The sequence below is a fragment of the Phaseolus vulgaris genome, chromosome 5, assembly GCF_051622355.1.
Source record: "Phaseolus vulgaris cultivar YP4 chromosome 5, ASM5162235v1, whole genome shotgun sequence".
Lineage (NCBI taxonomy): Eukaryota > Viridiplantae > Streptophyta > Magnoliopsida > Fabales > Fabaceae > Phaseolus > Phaseolus vulgaris.
This window is the reverse complement of record NC_143502.1, coordinates 43,238,943-43,256,207: the sequence shown is the minus strand read 5'-3', so window position 1 is coordinate 43,256,207 and position 17,265 is coordinate 43,238,943. Positions and strand designations below refer to the sequence as shown.

At 33.0% G+C, this 17,265-nt stretch overlaps 3 protein-coding genes across 5 annotated transcripts; 1 reads left to right on the top strand and 2 right to left on the bottom strand.

Moving 5' to 3' along the window:
- Nucleotides 1-203: 203 nt before the first annotated feature.
- Nucleotides 204-860, top strand: LOC150027663 (homoserine O-acetyltransferase). The gene is made up of 2 exons (XM_090302374.1): nucleotides 204-457; nucleotides 539-860. The coding sequence occupies exons 1-2, from the start codon at nucleotides 272-274 to the stop codon at nucleotides 722-724; spliced, it is 372 nt and encodes a 123-aa protein (XP_090158500.1). The 5' UTR covers nucleotides 204-271; the 3' UTR covers nucleotides 725-860.
- Nucleotides 861-1,568: 708 nt separating this feature from the next.
- LOC137836048 (Molecular chaperone Hsp40/DnaJ family protein) lies at nucleotides 1,569-8,847 on the bottom strand. Of its 2 annotated transcripts, none has more exons than XM_068644861.2 (11): nucleotides 8,270-8,847; nucleotides 7,976-8,044; nucleotides 6,891-6,983; nucleotides 6,529-6,650; nucleotides 5,090-5,285; nucleotides 4,577-4,752; nucleotides 3,921-4,050; nucleotides 3,102-3,262; nucleotides 2,923-3,011; nucleotides 2,583-2,703; nucleotides 1,569-1,930 (listed from the first exon to the last, which is right to left on the bottom strand). In XM_068644861.2, the coding sequence occupies exons 1-11, from the start codon at nucleotides 8,546-8,548 to the stop codon at nucleotides 1,885-1,887; spliced, it is 1,482 nt and encodes a 493-aa protein (XP_068500962.2). In that variant the 5' UTR covers nucleotides 8,549-8,847; the 3' UTR covers nucleotides 1,569-1,884. The 2 variants fall into 2 exon arrangements, with proteins under 2 accessions (XP_068500962.2, XP_068500963.2); XM_068644862.2 differs by having other exon boundaries at nucleotides 2,583-2,700; nucleotides 8,270-8,825.
- A 3,285-nt stretch (nucleotides 8,848-12,132) lies between these two features.
- Nucleotides 12,133-14,552, bottom strand: LOC137836045 (uncharacterized). Of its 2 annotated transcripts, XM_068644859.2 has the most exons (6): nucleotides 14,081-14,552; nucleotides 13,844-13,979; nucleotides 13,194-13,417; nucleotides 12,766-12,939; nucleotides 12,464-12,558; nucleotides 12,133-12,354 (listed from the first exon to the last, which is right to left on the bottom strand). In XM_068644859.2, the coding sequence occupies exons 1-5, from the start codon at nucleotides 14,240-14,242 to the stop codon at nucleotides 12,472-12,474; spliced, it is 783 nt and encodes a 260-aa protein (XP_068500960.1). In that variant the 5' UTR covers nucleotides 14,243-14,552; the 3' UTR covers nucleotides 12,133-12,354; nucleotides 12,464-12,471. The 2 variants fall into 2 exon arrangements, with proteins under 2 accessions (XP_068500960.1, XP_068500959.1); XM_068644858.2 differs by having other exon boundaries at nucleotides 12,133-12,558.
- Between the last annotated feature and the right edge of the window lie 2,713 nt (nucleotides 14,553-17,265).

The following is a 17,265-nucleotide window of genomic DNA, read 5'->3' as shown; positions in this document are numbered from 1 at the left end:
CTCTTTATAAAACATATGTTGAAAAATTTATTCAAAAAACACATTCTGGAACATATTACACTGTAGAAATTTTGTTTTTGAAATTTTTTTTGAAAACGTTTTTTAAGAATATATTTTACTAATTCTGAAAAGTATGTTTTGGAAATATTCCAAAAAATAATAATTTGAAAGCCATTTTTTAAAAGGGCAAAATTGTAGGAAGAAACACCCATGTTATGTTAATAGGTAATAGGTGTTTGTGGTGGGTGTGGTGAGGGAAAAGATAGAAGATATGGCAGTTTCAGAGATAGGTTGGAGTTGGAGGCTTTTGTGTAACAGCCACAGATTTAGCAAGCCAAACACGCCCTTCTTCCTCCAAATCCCATTGCCAATTGGCTTCACCAGCTTCTCTTCATGTGTTGTTGCTCGCGCTTTGGAACCCAAAATGGAGGATCAAAACTCCACGTCTTCTTCTCAAGTAAAAGAAAAAAACCCTTTTCTTAATTATTACAAGCAATTAAATTAATGATATATTTTTGTATTTGTTGATGTAAAATAGGAGGATTTAGTGTACGTGGGAAAAGTAATGGCGGGTTCTTTTGCTGGTGGTGGTGCAATCAAGTATGGTAGTGCTCTTTTCCCTGAGATAACCACTCCCAACCTTGTGCTTGCTCTTATCATCATCTTAACTCCTGTGCTTGTTGCTGTCTTGCTTTTGATCAAGGAAAGTCGTGGAAACCAATAACAACTTTGTTTATTTATTTATTTTTGTATGAAATCATAATCAAATCAGTGAGATACTGATACACTTTATGTACTGCGACTGAGTGATTTATCTGTGCAATGAACATCCCAAGAAATTGGACATGTTGCCAAAGAAATCAAGTATGAAGTAGTTAATTTTCGATATCGAGTTATTAGTAACATTAAACTGCAGTTGGTAGTCTGTTTTTTTCAAGGAAACTCTACCTTTTCTCTTCAAAAAAGGACACTCTGTTATACATTCAAAAAAAATATTTGTATAACTAATTTTGCATTCAAAATACTCAATTTTAGATATTAAAGTAATAATGAAAAAGAATAGGTGACAGAAATGTAACTAGAATTTTTTTTTCCTTTTCATAACGATGTCTAAAATTTTATTTACAAAAATGCATTAGTAATGTAGAAGTGACAAAAGTAGGCCAAATTCCACTAACTCGGCGAGTTTATCTGCCCATAAAAAATTAGATTTAGGTTTTGAATTTTTAACCCGAAATAGAATATAAAGTCAATTAATTTAGCCTATAAATTTGACAAATAATGACCCATTTAATCATTAAATTTGACTATCGTCACTTGATTTGGCCCATAATTTCATTAAATGATGCACTTTAAAAAAACTAACTGATAATTACCCAAGTCAAACTTCAAATTGATGGCTACTTAGAATTAAAAACTGAAATAATTTAATAGTGAGTTTCAATAATCGAATGTTATTTTTCTCATTTTAGAAGTATGAATGTAGAAACAAATTTAACGTCTTAGTTGTTCAATGTGTTCATAAAAAAAATACAGATATGCAAAAAGTGGAACTAGACACAAAAGGATTCACTTACTAACCACTATTTCAGATGTATACTAGCTTTCTTAGTACAACCTGCTCATAGAGTACAATTTGACGATCCTTGAACAAGTTATTCTGTATAAATCGCCTTGTTCCAAAAATTTTACAAATAAAAGAATAAGCATCACTACTTGTTTGATTTTGCCGCGTAGCTAAAATTCAGTTAAAGCATTTGAAGATAATGTTGTCTCTATTAGTTCCTTTCCTTTCAGTAACTGCTGAAATCATGAGAACTCCAAAACCACATATTTGGTACACCACATCTTGAAGACTCTGCTCCGCCCAGCAACCCCATCGGACTAGAGATTATCACTCAGCCACCTTAAAGCTCCATTTGCCACAGATCTGCAGGTTTTAGTGACAGTAAGTTTCGGACATTGCAGTCAACTCAACAAACACGTGAATGGAACAATTACTAAATATCAATGACCGAAGAAACTTTCAATCTAACAGTAGGACCAGCACAAACAATTTTTTTTCGGAAATTTAGCATCCCATAGAATTACAATAAACGGCAATCTAAAACAATCTATCTATCTGCGTAGATAAGCCAGTCCAGTTCAGCACGTCGTTTCTTGTCAAACCATTTGTGAGGACTCAAACAATAGTAAAAAGCATCAACGATCAAACATTGAAGCAAAAATCTCTATTCGATGCATCAACTCAATGAGAAAGACACTCATTTACTAAGAATCATTTCTTACGTGGAATAATAGCATTGGAGTACGGAAATAAATTGATATAGATTATGTTCAAACTTATATACGACAGAACTACAAGGTATATCAAGAGCTCATGGCATATTATGGAGATTCTTTAATCCCGTCCTACTAAAACTGAAATGCTTTATTTGATTATTTTTATAAAAAGAGTAGTATTTCTCAAAAATTAGGTATTAAAATCAGAATTAAAGATTTTGGCTTATGAAAATCCAAAGCTCTCCCTTCTCCCTACACGTGGATGGAAAAATTAAAAGAAAATATGAGAAAATTATTACCCAGCAAAGCCCTTCAATTTTTTCCATACATCGTTTTCGTCTTCTGATTTCTCACTTTTTTCTTCCACTGTTGCTGTTGGACTTTCATCCTTTCGAAGTGTAGGAATTTCCGTACCACCTGCTGTAGAAAGTAAAAATATGGTTCACAGCTCAAAAATGTAATGTCTACCCATTGCATTGTAGGATTTCTCTATTGCAACATGAAAACGTGTTGCAAAGACCTGACCAAATGTCATGTTACATAAAAGATTAAAGCTGTCAAATGACTAAATGTTCTAGATTGTAGAATAGGGAGGGTGGAAGACTAACAGATATGTCAATAATAAAAAAAACAACCTACTTGAAGAGTGGGTCTTAGGCCGGGATTTTAAACGTCTGCTTGTGTCACCTAGAGAAGCAAGTTCTTCAAGCAACTCACGCTCCTTTGTACTAAAGATGCAGTGCAGAGGCAATTGATATCAAACCTCTGATATAGATCATCGGATATGTACAAAAGAACAATACATAAAGACTCATTACCTAATACGTTTTGGTATCGAAACTTTAATAGTGAATAAGTGGTCACCACGTATTGATGGTTTATTTAATTTTGGTACACCTTTTCTTGCAAGGACGAGGACATCTCCAGGTTGGGTACCAGCAGGTATTTGTAGGTCCGAAATGCCTTCAACTGTCTTTACCTGTTTAGGTACCAAATTCAATCCATCGATGGTGAGGCCAGAATTTATTAAAAGTTCACACCAGCAAAAAAAATTAAATATCTAGTATATGTTAAACCTTGTAACTTAACATTCAATAATAAAAAGCAATAAATATCATAAAATATATAAAAAAAAAGGGGAAGACTATATATTCAATCATGCAAAATCTTATTAGCCAAACATATTTGCAAAAATGTCATTTGGTAACATCAGTTTTGACTCTTTATGAGACTCACAAGGCAACGAAATTACTAGCTGGGGGAACAAAGTGTTGTTGAACCAGTTACATTCAAGGACCAACATAGAAACATACACAAAATCCTCCGTATATATCTCTATCTATCATGCCACAGTTTCCATCCCAAGGATGATATGAATGTAAGTATTATATGAGCAGATATAGTATTATTATGACAAAAAAAAAAAAACTTTAAGGTCAAGGCTTGAATAGAATACCATAGATAAGGGAAACTATGCTAGGTGTCAAGTTTTACATTTGGTAACATGTATAACAATGAAAATTACTAGCATAATGTTATTTCCACTGAAATTAAGAGGACTAAAAGTGTCCAGCCTATGTGAAATGACCCAAAAAATACTCGAGCTCAAAGCAAGACTACTGACTACATTAACTTACCTTCACAACAATCCCCAGTATTGCATCTAGATAACTGATTGATAATGTTGAGCAGAGATTAATGTCATCCCTTTGAATTCCAGGCATCTCTTGCACTTCAAGATAGACGTAAAGATCTCCAGGAGGGCCCCTGCTATGACAAGATATAAAGCAACTTCCAGATCATGTTTTGAAATAATAAAATAGTCTAAATTCACATACAAAGTAAATCATCTCCATTTAAAGAAGCATTAGGATAGTTTATGACCAATATGTTTCTCTCTCTACATACATTTCCCATTAGGTATTTACATATGGAGTAGGTTGTACAGCAGCATTCTTTGCATCCCACGCTTAAGAGTCATTTACTATAGATATGTGTTCAAGTTTTGATGGGGGCATTTGACCATCCCTGGACAGCTACACTTGTGAGGATGTCTTTCCTTTGCTTATTTATGTTTCTTTAGATTAAGCAGGACATACTAATGCCCCTTTTACTTTGAAGATCCATCCTTGCTTCATCAGAGAGCAAGACAAACTTACTCACTGATGGAAGCGTGTATTCCATGTTACATTTACAATAAAAGCAAAACACAAATTCTCAATATAACTATTATGCAATAGTTGGTCAAAGAATTTCACAATAGAATACCAGACATTAATACAAAATAGCATACCCTCTTGGTCCAGCATCACCCTCCCCAGGAACTCTTAAAATAGTGCCTGGGCTAACACCAGCAGGAACTTTAACTTTAATACTTTTCTTAACCCGTATTCGTCCTTCACCATTGCATTTACGACAATATTCAGATATGACTTCTCCATCCCCTACACAGCTTGGACATACTGAAACCTGGTATTGAGAAAGAGATTATATTAGAATAGTACTCCCGGGCAGACAAGAAATACAAGGTTTTGACCTTGTGTAAGAAAACTATGTACAAAATGACGATGAATGTATGAGTGATGATGAAGTAATATAACCAATTGCAACATAAATCAATAATTCTCAGAAGTAAAGCACGAGTATGTCTACAATTCTTGAAAAGAAATGGAAAATTACAAAGGGACATCCAGAATGTCTGCCCCCAATGGAGAAACTTATTTGGAAGACACAATAGTACAGTAGTATACAAAATTAAAGGGAAAAAAAATTATATACAGACCCATGAGGAAGGAACTAAAATTACCTGTGAGAACAACCCAAAAGGTGTTTGCTCAGTCCTCATCACCTGACCCCTCCCACCACAAGTTGAACATACTCTCATCTTGGAGCCTATTTTTGCTCCGGTACCAGTACAGACTTCACATGTTTCCAAATGAGAAAGATCGAACTCTTTATCTGTTCCAAAAATTGCCTCAGAAAACTTCAAGGAAAAATCATACCTGTTGACATTTGAATCACAAATCATCGAAAATCACAGTTTGGAAGATATAATATTACCATAAGTAGAACTATCAAGTCACATGTTCTTAATGCAGAATTGATAGGATAGGATATAATATAAACTATTAAATAATAAAATTTCAACTCATCAAATAATAATTGGAGAAAATTATTGCGTTTTTTTTAACTTTCCCGTTATTAATATTATATGTTTTGTGTTAGGACAGTGATAAGAACTACTTAGTTAATATGGGGTTAGGAAGTTAAATAAGAGGGTGTGAGGGGAAAGGATGCATTCTATCTTGCCATTTTGGAGATTGAGATTTCCTCGGTGAAAGGAGAAAATCAGTGTCTACGAAGGGAAAACCATTGGAGGAGAGAGATCTCTTCTGTTCAATCTCAATCTATCACCAAAAGTTTTTCTTTTCTTTTCCCCAATTCTGTTCTTGGTTCGTATCATATGTACAAGTGTTTTGAGCGTCAACTAATTGTCTCACATAGAATCATTGCCCTTAATCAATACTCTTACCCCAACCAAAGCATTAGCGCTTTTCCCTCTTTGTGGATTTGTTCCTTGTACCTTCAGTCCTTAAGGAGGACCATTACAAAGTAAGAGAAAAAAAAGAGAGAATATATTGTATTGGAAATATTGGTATGACACCTACAGATAAAAAGATGACAGGAAATGGATTAAGATGGTTTGGACTCACACGGGACCAGGAAAGAAGGTTGAATGATTTTTAACCCTATGAAATGGGTACACTATAGATGGAGATTAAAAAGGAACATGAAGGAACCCATCTATTGTTGTTGTCACGTTTGTATTTTCCTTTACCAAGTCTAGCCTCACCAGGTGGAATTAGCTATATATAAATCAAGCAATGTCCATTGAGCTCAACAAAAACTAAATATTCAAAAAATCAATGTAGAATAAGAGCCCAAACTTATGGTATAATTTAAAAATAACTGATGCACTCAACTTTTTGAGAAGATAGAAAAAAATAACTAATAAGTTGAAGTGGAAATTGATTTTAAATTATGGAAAAAGTTTGATTCATTTTATCTTCTTATTTTCTTTTCTTATAAGTATTTCTTGAAAAGTTTATACAAATTAAGTTTATACAAATTGTGCCGAGAAGGTCTTTTTCATGCACTACCAATTTTTATTTTAACTGGCTAAATATAGTAATCATTCACCTGACTAAAGTGGTAAAAAAGAATGACCAACAGCCCTCAACTCACCGAATGTCTTCACCCTTAGTAACGGTACTACGACGACGAGTTCCAAATCCAGTTGGATCCGTGCCACCAAAGCCACCCATACTTTGCCCAAAAAATGTCTCAAATAAATCAAATGGATTTGTCTGCAAGAAAAGGATCATTAAATATAAATCTACCTTAGAGAAGCACCAAAAGAAGAGTGGATAAAGTAAGAAGCAACTTCAATTCATGCATTTCCGTTTTTTTCCCAAAAAATAAGACAACTTATGTGCATTGGAGCTATCACTGTATTAACCACAAATTCTGCTGACCAGCGAATTATTTTATGGTGATTCATCCTTTCATATATGTAATGCTCCCAAAACTTATATAAAAAATAATACCGTATAGGCACTTGAGCCTCCTCCAACTGCACTCTTAAGTCCTGCCTCGCCATATTGATCATATAAAGCCCTCTTTTTATCGTCTGATAGCACCTGACAATGTTATGATTCATAATTCAAAAACTGATCACAAATATAATTTAAAATAACTTGCACTCAGTGGTATACGGGTATGTATGACTACAAAGACAGGTTCGTGCCACTGTTCCAGAATAATCTAGAAGTCTCAGACATTTCCAAGGAAATAGTAACAAGTAAAGCCTGTCATAAAACTTTTGATATTGAGCCTTTAAGAGACAGCACATAAAAAGGTAAATAAATAAGAGTATGAGTTTGAACTACACACTACACACCTATGATTGGCGGTAATCATTTTTCTTATCTATCATTTGAAATGTGACATGTTGTGATTTGATCTGTCATCTTCTTAAAAACATTCAGATATTTTAGAATAGTAGCCCACTTTTCACAGAGAAAATGTAGGTGCAATTCTTTATGTACTTTTCCCACAGTTTCCCAATTAGAAATGGAATTTCATTTTAATAATATGCATAGTAAAGATTTCCATTAAAGGTACTGAAAGGTTACCGAAGTGAAACTCCATGTTCAAATGGAGAACAACACTAAGAGTACCTAAGGAACTGCATCTAGGTTTTGTCCCTTTTTTTAATGGCCCAAAGATGCTTTATATTGGCTGTCATAGATTCGACCACAAAATGCAAGAAAATGGATGAAAATATTTCAAAAGCAAACATGCATTCCGATACGAAAATCTTAGAATTAAAAGGAAAAAAATATCGGATCTAGCCAGAGCCAGCTGAAGCCCTAGAGCTTACATTCAAAAAACAAATTATTGTTAATCATAGACCAAAGCCAATGTGCCTCTAATTTAAAATTGACAGAAAACTAAAAGAATAAAAGAAAACTGCACACGTATTAGCACCATAAACAAAACATCCATTCATTTGCTAAAGCAAAACATCAGTGGATTGCTTTCGAAAGTGATGCTAAACATGCATACAGGTCTAGTAAACAAGACAAGAATAGCATAACATAATACTCAGCACTGTAGTTTCCATGCAAACCTCGTACGCAGCACTAATCTCTTTGAACTTTTCAGTCGCCCCGGGCTCCTTATTCACGTCAGGATGATACTGAAGAGAAAACAACGAACACAAAATCAGGCTAATTAGCAATATCTGAATACACTATCAGGCGCATTGCACAGTTCAAGTTCCACAAGTAGCAACGAAATCGCAACGATCCGCATCGGACAACAGAATAAGCACTCGAATTCCCTAGCAATTTCTAATTCGCCACTCAGAATCAATTTCGGATTCGTAACGAATTTTAATAGAGAAGCGGAATCGGATACGTACCTGACGAGCTAACTTCCGATAAGCGGCTTTGATTTCCTTTCCGGTGGCGGATTTGGAGACTCCGAGAGTGGAATAGTAGTCGGAGGAAGCGGCGAAGACAGTGTGGAAGCGGCGGCGCGTAGGAGCGGGGTTGGGATTGGAAATTGAGGAGAAGGAAGAGGAAGCGGAAGAAGAAGGAGAATGAATGGAAATGAAGGTGCTGTGAGAGCGGAGATGAACGGTGCCGCAGAAGCATGGACAAGTGGAGGGAGGAAGCAGAGAGAGCGATGCAACGGCCATTGAAAGAATGTGGAAATGGAGAGAATGAATGAGAGAATGGTGATAGCTAACAAGATGAGAAGGAGAGTGGGGAAATTCTGTTTGGGAATTTGTTCATGATTTTTGTTGCTTTACCCACTCTGCGTCTGCGCGCGCGTGTGTGTGTGGGTGGGAACTAGGCTAGGTGTGTCAAGCATAAAGGTCAGCTTTTATGGCGTTGCTATTGCTACGAACCAGAAAGGGAGAGACTTCGTTGGACCCACAAGATAAGTTGTGTGGTCTGATCAAAAGCTATTACAAAATGTTTTTGACATGGTTTCGTAAAAGAAGGAGAAAAAATTATCAATATATTATTTTTTATACTATCTAATAATTTATTTTGAAAAAAAATATGAATTATGTAAAATTATCGAAACATGAAAAATTATTTGAATTTTTTTTATTTTAATTAAAATAAAATTTTAATATTCGTAATTATGCAAGAGGCATGCGAAAACTTAGTAAATTTTAACAAATGAAATATCAATAAAGTGTATAATAAATATTAAACGAATCACAATTCAATGTATAATAAACAAAGGGTAGACAATCTTTTGCGGATTAGATCAAATACTATAAAACAAATACAAGAAAGAAGAACAGGACGATAAAGAGCATACGAGAAGAAAAAAAAGAGCGATCGAGGAACTAGACACAATTTTTCAAGTCGATAGTAAGTATTATCTGTTCTTACAACAAGGATCAAGAACACTAGAATAAGGTTGATAAGATCAACTCCTTTACAAATCTTCCGAACTTGGGCTGGACTCTCTCGGCTTCTCCTCGAGTTGGGCTCTCGCGACTCCTACTCGAGTTTGGCTCTCGGCTTCTTCTCGGGTTGGGCTCTCGGCTTCTTCTCCTCACAGGTGGGTGTGTGTACCTGCAAGGCGCTCCGATGCCAAAGTCAGATATAGTTTTATGTTCATCAGATCAATTGAATCTTCCTTACCTCTTGAGTTGAACCTCTATTTATAAGGCTCTCTTATTGGGCTTAAGAGTTACTTGGGTCTTTTCTTTTTGCACCTAACATTTTGAAAACACACACCTGTATATTTGGGCCCATCTTATGGGCTTTGCTATAATCACTAATTTAATTTTACTTATTTACTTTTTATATTTAACCTTTCGGTTGAGACTTTCGGTACAACCTTTCGGTCGAGACTTTTGGTACAACCTTTCGGTTGACCTTTCGGCCTAGACAGTACACTAGCCCCCCAGGCATGAGGATTTGAAAAAGACGTTATGCCTAATGAAAAGGACAAATTTTGTATTTAATACCTTTCGTATCAAAGTATTGCCTTGTTTCGTATACTTTTCTTGATTATGCCGATTGACATGATGAGTTATAATTGTGATATCATAACGCTTCGTTTGGAAGGGTTTTTTGTTTTTATTGATTCAGAAAGATTGAACTGAATACTCTCAAAAGGTATAATGTCTTCTTCAAGCTCTGTTTCTATTTCTGATGAATTTACAGAATTTTTGGACATGAGTAACGAGGCTATCAGGAAAGTAATTGAGATGAATGAGGATATTCATTCAATTATTTCATCTGCCATCATTTCTGTTGTGAAGAATAAAGCTAGTAGTGATATGAGTTCAAGTGAAGAAGCTATAGATCTTGAAGCTGAATAAAGAGTTGGTTGAATCTAGTAAGAGTCTTGAATAACATAATTTTTTCTTTTTTTGAAGATGTTTACCTTTCGGATTTCCTTTCGGTCAACCTTTCGGTCGAGACTTTTGGTACAACCTTTCGGCCTAGACAGTACATTATCTAAGCCTCGTACAAATAAAAATATAATATTTAATAATGAAAAAAAAGGTTGTGTAAATAATTTTTAAAGAAAAATTATAAGGAATTTTCTTAAAATGATCTATTTGCATCAATCCACTTCTCTCCACTTATTAATTTACTAAACTTGACATTTTAAGTTGTTGCATTACTAAACTTATCACATTACTTAATAAGATCTAGTAATCTAACCATATAGAGAGAGGAAATTAATATTTTTCCTTTAGTTTCTCAATGTTTTGATTAATTTTCAACTTGAAAATATTTTGTTTAAAAACTTGGAAATAATTATTAACATTTTTTTTAAAAACGGAAAAACAATGTTGGTTATTAACCCATTTACAATGACGTTAACTAAAACACACTCACTAATAATATTTAAATCATTTAGGCTATGGTGTTGATCTTGTTGAGATTTTTACTATGGTATAAAGGAAGACTTGATATTAGATTACGGTAAAGGAAATATTGGTTGATTTCTATTATTCGAATTAGTGTTTGAAACCCCTTTGTATGAAATATTTGAGAGATTGATATTTGGTGTTTTATGTTTAACGTTTTGTCCAGGTTTGGAAGTTGTGGTGTGTTTTGTACAAATTTTCTTGGCTTTTGTTTCTTCCTGACAGGCTCAGTTTGATGATTTTGGTCTTGGGTTACAGTAAAGAAAAGATTTGTTGATTTACCCCCTATTCGGATTGGTGTTTGAAACCTTTATGTTACAAGAGATATTTGATAGACTGATGTTTGGTGATTATTGTTGATTTGGAAGACGTGGTGTATTTTGTGCAGGTTTTTTTGTTACTATATCCTCACAGTATGGTCAGTTTGATGAGTTTGGCGCTTGAGTGTTTGGTTTTTGGAAGACTTGTGTGTTTTGTGAAGGTTTTTTGGCTACAGTATCCTCATCGCATAGTCGTTTTGATGGGTTCGACGCTTGAGTGTTTGGTTTACTTATGTTTGTTGGCAAGACTGAGTTTAGTTGTAAGACTTTTGTGTCTTGTCTTCTAAATGTGTTTTAGAGGGTTGATGTAATTGTATATTGATGTGCTATTATATCTTGATATGGTATGTTAATGTGACTGATGTGTTGTAACGTCGATTGGATCCCCAGTGGTTATGTGATCAAAGAAATTATGTTAAAATTATTTGTATAAAAGTTGACCTTAAGCCTCATTTTATTTTATTTATTATTTGCTGATAAAAAAATTAGGCTAAATATATCATAATCCCATTTATATGTTCCTTTATACTAAATAATACTTTTAAGCGATGTTGAACAACACTTCCAAAGAAAATTACCATGCTTATCTTAAAAAAACAAATTAAAATTAAAATCATTCCAAACACTATTGCAGAAATTTCAACATAAATTTTATAATTAATAGTATAAATAAACACTTTTTGGTATCAAAAACTCTGTTACCAGTCGTTGTAGTTATTATGTATTTCTACATATTGAGTTTAAAAAATTGCCTCGTGAAAACAATGGATAAAATAAACTGATCAAAATATGCTGTTATAAGTGGTACTAACGATCATCGTCTCCAAAAAAATTGTTGCGACATCATCTCCTTTTGTATTCTCTTAATCTGGATCACAAGCATTTCTATATGAAAAACAAACTTTAAGTTACACATCTGCAACTAACTTTCCCAGAAAAAAAAATGTAGAAAGCACAAACTCAATCGTTTAACCAATCAAAACTTGGAGCTAGTATATCATCTCTACATGGAAATCAATATTATCATGTATGGAATAACCACTGCAATAGTGATAATTGAAAATGGTAAACTCAGAATTAAAAACATAATTGGTAGTAGACTGTTGTGGTGGTACATCAAAGTGATCTTAACATTCTTAGTGATTACAGTACACCCAAATCTCAATGCTAAAGTAGTGATAAATAATTGAATTAACTGACGAATACTCTCATCTATAGTGTCAAATTTCTATCCAAATCACCCCTGAACTGTGGGAACAGTTAGCATTCCTTGACCTACAGGAGGAACACAAACTGCAACAATTCAGCAACACGCATACTTTCTCTGGGATAATTAATTAACGAGGTGCAGCTATTTTACTGCCTCAATTAATATTCTACATACAGATCACCCTAGAAGGCATCAGGAGGGAAACGCCCAGGAAAAGAGTTGTACTGTTGTGCCTGATTCAAATGCATTCGCAAAGCATAGTTATTCACCTGTCAACAAAGCACACAGCATTCATCAGCAAAACACAAAGGCATTTCTCCTTTCCTCTTCAATTTTACAAAGGAAAGGGATACAAGATATATGCAGATAACAGTTCAATTCCAAACTTTAAATCCCAAATACATACAAGAAGCATTGAAATGTTTTTATCAAAATTGAACTGTGCGACCGTGAAGTCAACCAGGACCAAACAGTACCTCAAGAGTTCTGATCTGCTCCTGATATTGAGACACCAACTGCTTCAACTGCTGCAACTCTTGGTTTTTATTCTCGTAATCGGAAAGACGTTCAAGCTGGATTCTAAATGCACTTTTAAAACAATTTTTCTCCTTAGTCAAGGCTTCAATTTGCTCCTTCAGCATCAAATTCTCCTGAAAGTAAAAACCACTTATGAGTTACAACAACCAAAACTAACGCACCAGTTAATAATTTCACCAAACTGCTACTTCAACATGTCGCTATGCACTGTGAACATGCCAACGATCATACACACATACTACAAGCCTGATACTTATCAGGCAAACTCGGTAACATGAAAAATAAACTATTCTAATCTAGAACAACAGCCTTCCCAAATTCCAAAAACAAATAGAGTTAATACAAATAATTGTAGCAAGAGATATACCCTTTGAAGGGCAGTTGTTGCCCCAGAACTGGCATGTGCACTAATAGATTTCTCTAAAACCTCCAGTAATCTAGCAGCACGAGCTCTGGCATCATCAACGCTGGTAGCACACGTCATCTCTCTAACAAACAAGTCAATCCACTCTGCTCCATCGGCAGGAAAGTTGTCCGCCGGCTGATCCCCAGAAGCAGATGCAGCAGCATCCCCATTCTCTTCCAAAGCACCTGCAAACCATCCAGATCCTTTAATCAACCCATACATCAAAGAAACTCCAGCCGATAACAAGACACAACACAACAAACACGCAATTGAAATTCAAAAAGCCTATGAATAACGTTAATCCAGCTACAAACTAAAATGGATAACCTCTAATCTCTTGGTTAGGATTTAAATACCAATTGAAATTCAAAAGCCTATGAAAATGGATAACCTTTAATCTCTAGGTTAGGATTTAAATACCAATTGAAATTCAAAAGCCTATGAATAACGTTAATCCAGCTATAAACTAAAATGGGGATAACCTTTAATCTCTTGGTTAGGATTTAAATACCAATTGAAATTCAAAAGCCTGTGAATAATGTCAATTCAGCTATAAATTAAAATGGATAATCTTTAATCCGTGGGTGAGGATTTAAATAACCCGATTGTACCTGTGTGGACGACGCTAGCGTGGGGTTGAGGAGCAGTCTGAGAATTATCATCGGCAGATCCCAAATGGAGGCCGTGGAGGCTCTTGATGGCAGCATCTAGGTCATTACCGCATTCTTGAAGGGCTTTCTCGAGGATCTACGAGGAAAAAAAAAACAAAAAGCAGAATTAGCGATGAATTTGAATTCAATCAATTAACTAAGAATTGAGAAAGAAAGAAGAAAGGAAAGAAGAAAAACCTGATCATCCATATGAGGGAAGAGAGGGCGAAGGTGATCGACGAGGGAAGGGAGAGAGAGGCGAATTGGGGAAGAGGAACAGCGGAGCCTCTTGGAAACTGGCGGAGAAGGAGGAAGCTCTTCGAACAAAGATCTCTTGGTTCCGCACACCGCAGCAGACATCGTTGTTCAATTGCAACAATTGTGCCCGCTTTCTTCTTCTTATTATTCTATCTTTTTCTTCCCCAAATAATAATACCAATTCAATTGAGTTCAATTGCGCACGAGATAGGGTTCGGTTAGGGTTGAAAGGGGAAGAAGGGAACAGCAATGCGAGGAAATGAATGAGGGAATGAGGGTTTATATCGATTCGTGTGATATTCGTCTCTTCGATAGGTCAAGTTCCCAACAAACAAGTCACGTTACGGCCTCTTCTGTCCTATTCCAAATCCCAACCCATGCCATCTACACAAAACTTTCATCTCCTAAATTCATCTTCCTATTTTTTTTATCTTTAATTTAATCAAACAAAATCATGCATTAATCCTTCATTAACAATATTCAAAAATTAATTTCAATATTTCAGATTAAATTTCTACACAACAATTATATATTTAATGAATTTCTTTAATATCGTTAAGCACACCCAAATATTTTGTAATTAAGTGTATTTATTTAAATTACTTTATCACGTGTTTTTTGTTTTAAAAAAATAAGATGTATAATCCGAGGATTTCTCAATAACTCATTCACTCTAATACTATTATCGTCCAAACACGTCTAACTGCGGAATTTTGATGAAATCTGATGTATTAGACACACGTATCGAACACTAACACCCATACGACATGTATAGGTGAAATGTCAAATTTAAAAAATATTTGTTGAATTTCTGATAATTCTAACACGATTCTAAGACAACTTTAAAAAGAAGAAATACAGTAAATTTCTAAAAACTCAAATTTATTATATAATTTTTCATTATGATTATAAAAACAAGGAATAAATTTTTTAAACCAACTTTAAAAAACATTTTTATGTTAAAACAATTAAAAATACTTATACACATAAATATTTATTATTAATTTATATAATTTATAATTATATAATATATAAAAACTTGTTTAAATATCTTATATTTTAAAGATTATATTCATTTTTATGTCTGTATCGTATAAGTACTACATAAGTTAATAAATTAGTGCTGATATGATTGTAATTTATTGTCACATGTTTTCTACATTCTCCTCTAATGAATAAATTCAGATATACTAAAAATTAGATAGAATACAAATATGATAGTTTTTATTATAGTTTAATATTCAGTGTGGATATAAATTTTATGAATGGTGTTGTCCAATAACATTAAACATTGGTAATTTTAAAATGATTTAAAGATTCGTTTTTATTTTATGATAATTCGTCACTTTAATAAGCATATATATAATCTAATGTGAATATGCTAGATTTTAAAATATAAAAAATTATTTTAATGCTTTTGACTTTCGTATATAAATATATTAAATTTGATTGGTTCAAAAATTAAATTATAATAATGTCTTGCATTAATTATTTGCGGTAACAAAGGACACATACACATTCTTTTCCATCAATGAAAATCATAGAGTATATAGTTACTGAATAGTGAAATAATTACTGTGAGATTTGTTGTAACAATTTTATCTACCATTTCGGATAATATGAAATTTGACAACACAGGCCTTAAGACATTACTTAGTTAAAACAATGAAATTTATATAATTTATTTCAATATTATGTTATTGTATTATTTCACTGTGTTATTATTAATAAAAGTGACAAAATCAGTATTAATAAAAAACGACGTAGACAATAATATACACAACTTCAAGTTATTAAAATCTAAAAAAAAAAATTGATAAAAGTACTATGTAAAATCTTCAATTTTTTCTTCTTTCTCTATCCTCATAGGTAGAACATTTGAATCAGTAGAAAACTCTTTCTTTTGTATCTGGATGAATCGATATGATTACATTCCAATTCCTTTTCATACCTCAAAATCGAATTGAATCCTTTATGCAATGAATAAACTATAATTTATCATAACCGTTGTCATCTCTGCAACCACAAACTAATAAGTTCATTATTAAAATCATAATCATATAAAATTTATAAATAACACAATTTTCACTTGACTGTTGTTATCAAATTCATTGTTACAATGTAAGTACAATTATGCAAATTTCAACTTTTGGTTATCAAAAGGCAAACAAAAATTTAATGGAATGATAATTTTGTCCACAAATTTGAGATAAATTGTTTTGTTATTCATTTCTGATAATCAATTTTTGTAAACACTTAAATAAAAGAAAACATTAAATTGAAAAACATTATTGTATTTAAAAAGTATTGACTTTTTGTGATGCCTTCGCAATTTTGGTTTGTTATTTTTTTTCATTCACAATTTAAGTGAATAATACTTTATAAAAATACAAATAAGCTGATTTCATGAGTTTCTCCAACAATAATAAATACGTCATAAGGGATAAAATGTTGAAAATATGGATAAATTGACTCATGGTGTTAAAATGATTGAATTCCTATAGTAATAAATATGTTAAAATGCAATTGAATATTGAAAAAAAAAATCAACATGTTTTGAAAAATTTATATAAGAGTTGGAAATTTTATATCGATTAGAAACAAAAATATTTCTTAATACATAAGTGAGTGCAGTTCTCACCTTATAAACATATTTTATAGGATTAACTTAAGTTTAAAATTAATTATTTATTATGACATCATAATCATGTAGAACGAGTTGGTAGGTTTCAACGTGTGAGATGTTGAAAATTTAAGAATATTTCGTAATATATAAATAGATGCAAAACTTACCTAACAAATGTTGAGTTATACTTAAATTACATTTTTTAAGATTTTTTTTTAATATAGTTAATTACAAAAATATTTGTACCTTCATCGTTGAACTCTTAAAACAAATATTGTTCATCAATCTTTGCAATTTTGAATCATCATGGCTTTAAGAACCATACATTTAAGTTAACATGGTGTAAACACAAACTAAATTCATTATTCCATACTTTCATTCACAGATATATCATACACAACAAACAAAATAATGCATTTATTATGATTTGTTCATAAGTACAACCATCTCAATCACATGTTTCAATGACTTTTGTTATAATTCTTAAAGTTAACTAAAT

Excerpts from the sequence above, each read along its gene's own strand:
- LOC150027663 (XM_090302374.1), top strand. The coding sequence starts at position 272 with ATGGCAGTTTCAGAGATAGGTTGGAGTTGGAGGCTTTTGTGTAACAGC. Across the intron at positions 458-538 it reads ACTCCACGTCTTCTTCTCAA|GAGGATTTAGTGTACGTGGG; the intron begins GTAAAAGAAAAA and ends GATGTAAAATAG.
- LOC137836048 (XM_068644861.2), bottom strand. The coding sequence starts at position 8,548 with ATGGCCGTTGCATCGCTCTCTCTGCTTCCTCCCTCCACTTGTCCATGC. Across the intron at positions 8,045-8,269 it reads ATCGGAAGTTAGCTCGTCAG|TATCATCCTGACGTGAATAA; the intron begins GTACGTATCCGA and ends TTTTCTCTTCAG. Across the intron at positions 3,012-3,101 it reads TCGATACCAAAACGTATTAG|TACAAAGGAGCGTGAGTTGC; the intron begins GTAATGAGTCTT and ends CTGCATCTTTAG.
- LOC137836045 (XM_068644858.2), bottom strand. The coding sequence starts at position 14,242 with ATGTCTGCTGCGGTGTGCGGAACCAAGAGATCTTTGTTCGAAGAGCTT. Across the intron at positions 13,418-13,843 it reads CGCTAGCGTCGTCCACACAG|GTGCTTTGGAAGAGAATGGG; the intron begins GTACAATCGGGT and ends GATGGTTTGCAG. Across the intron at positions 12,559-12,765 it reads AGCAGATCAGAACTCTTGAG|GTGAATAACTATGCTTTGCG; the intron begins GTACTGTTTGGT and ends CTTTGTTGACAG.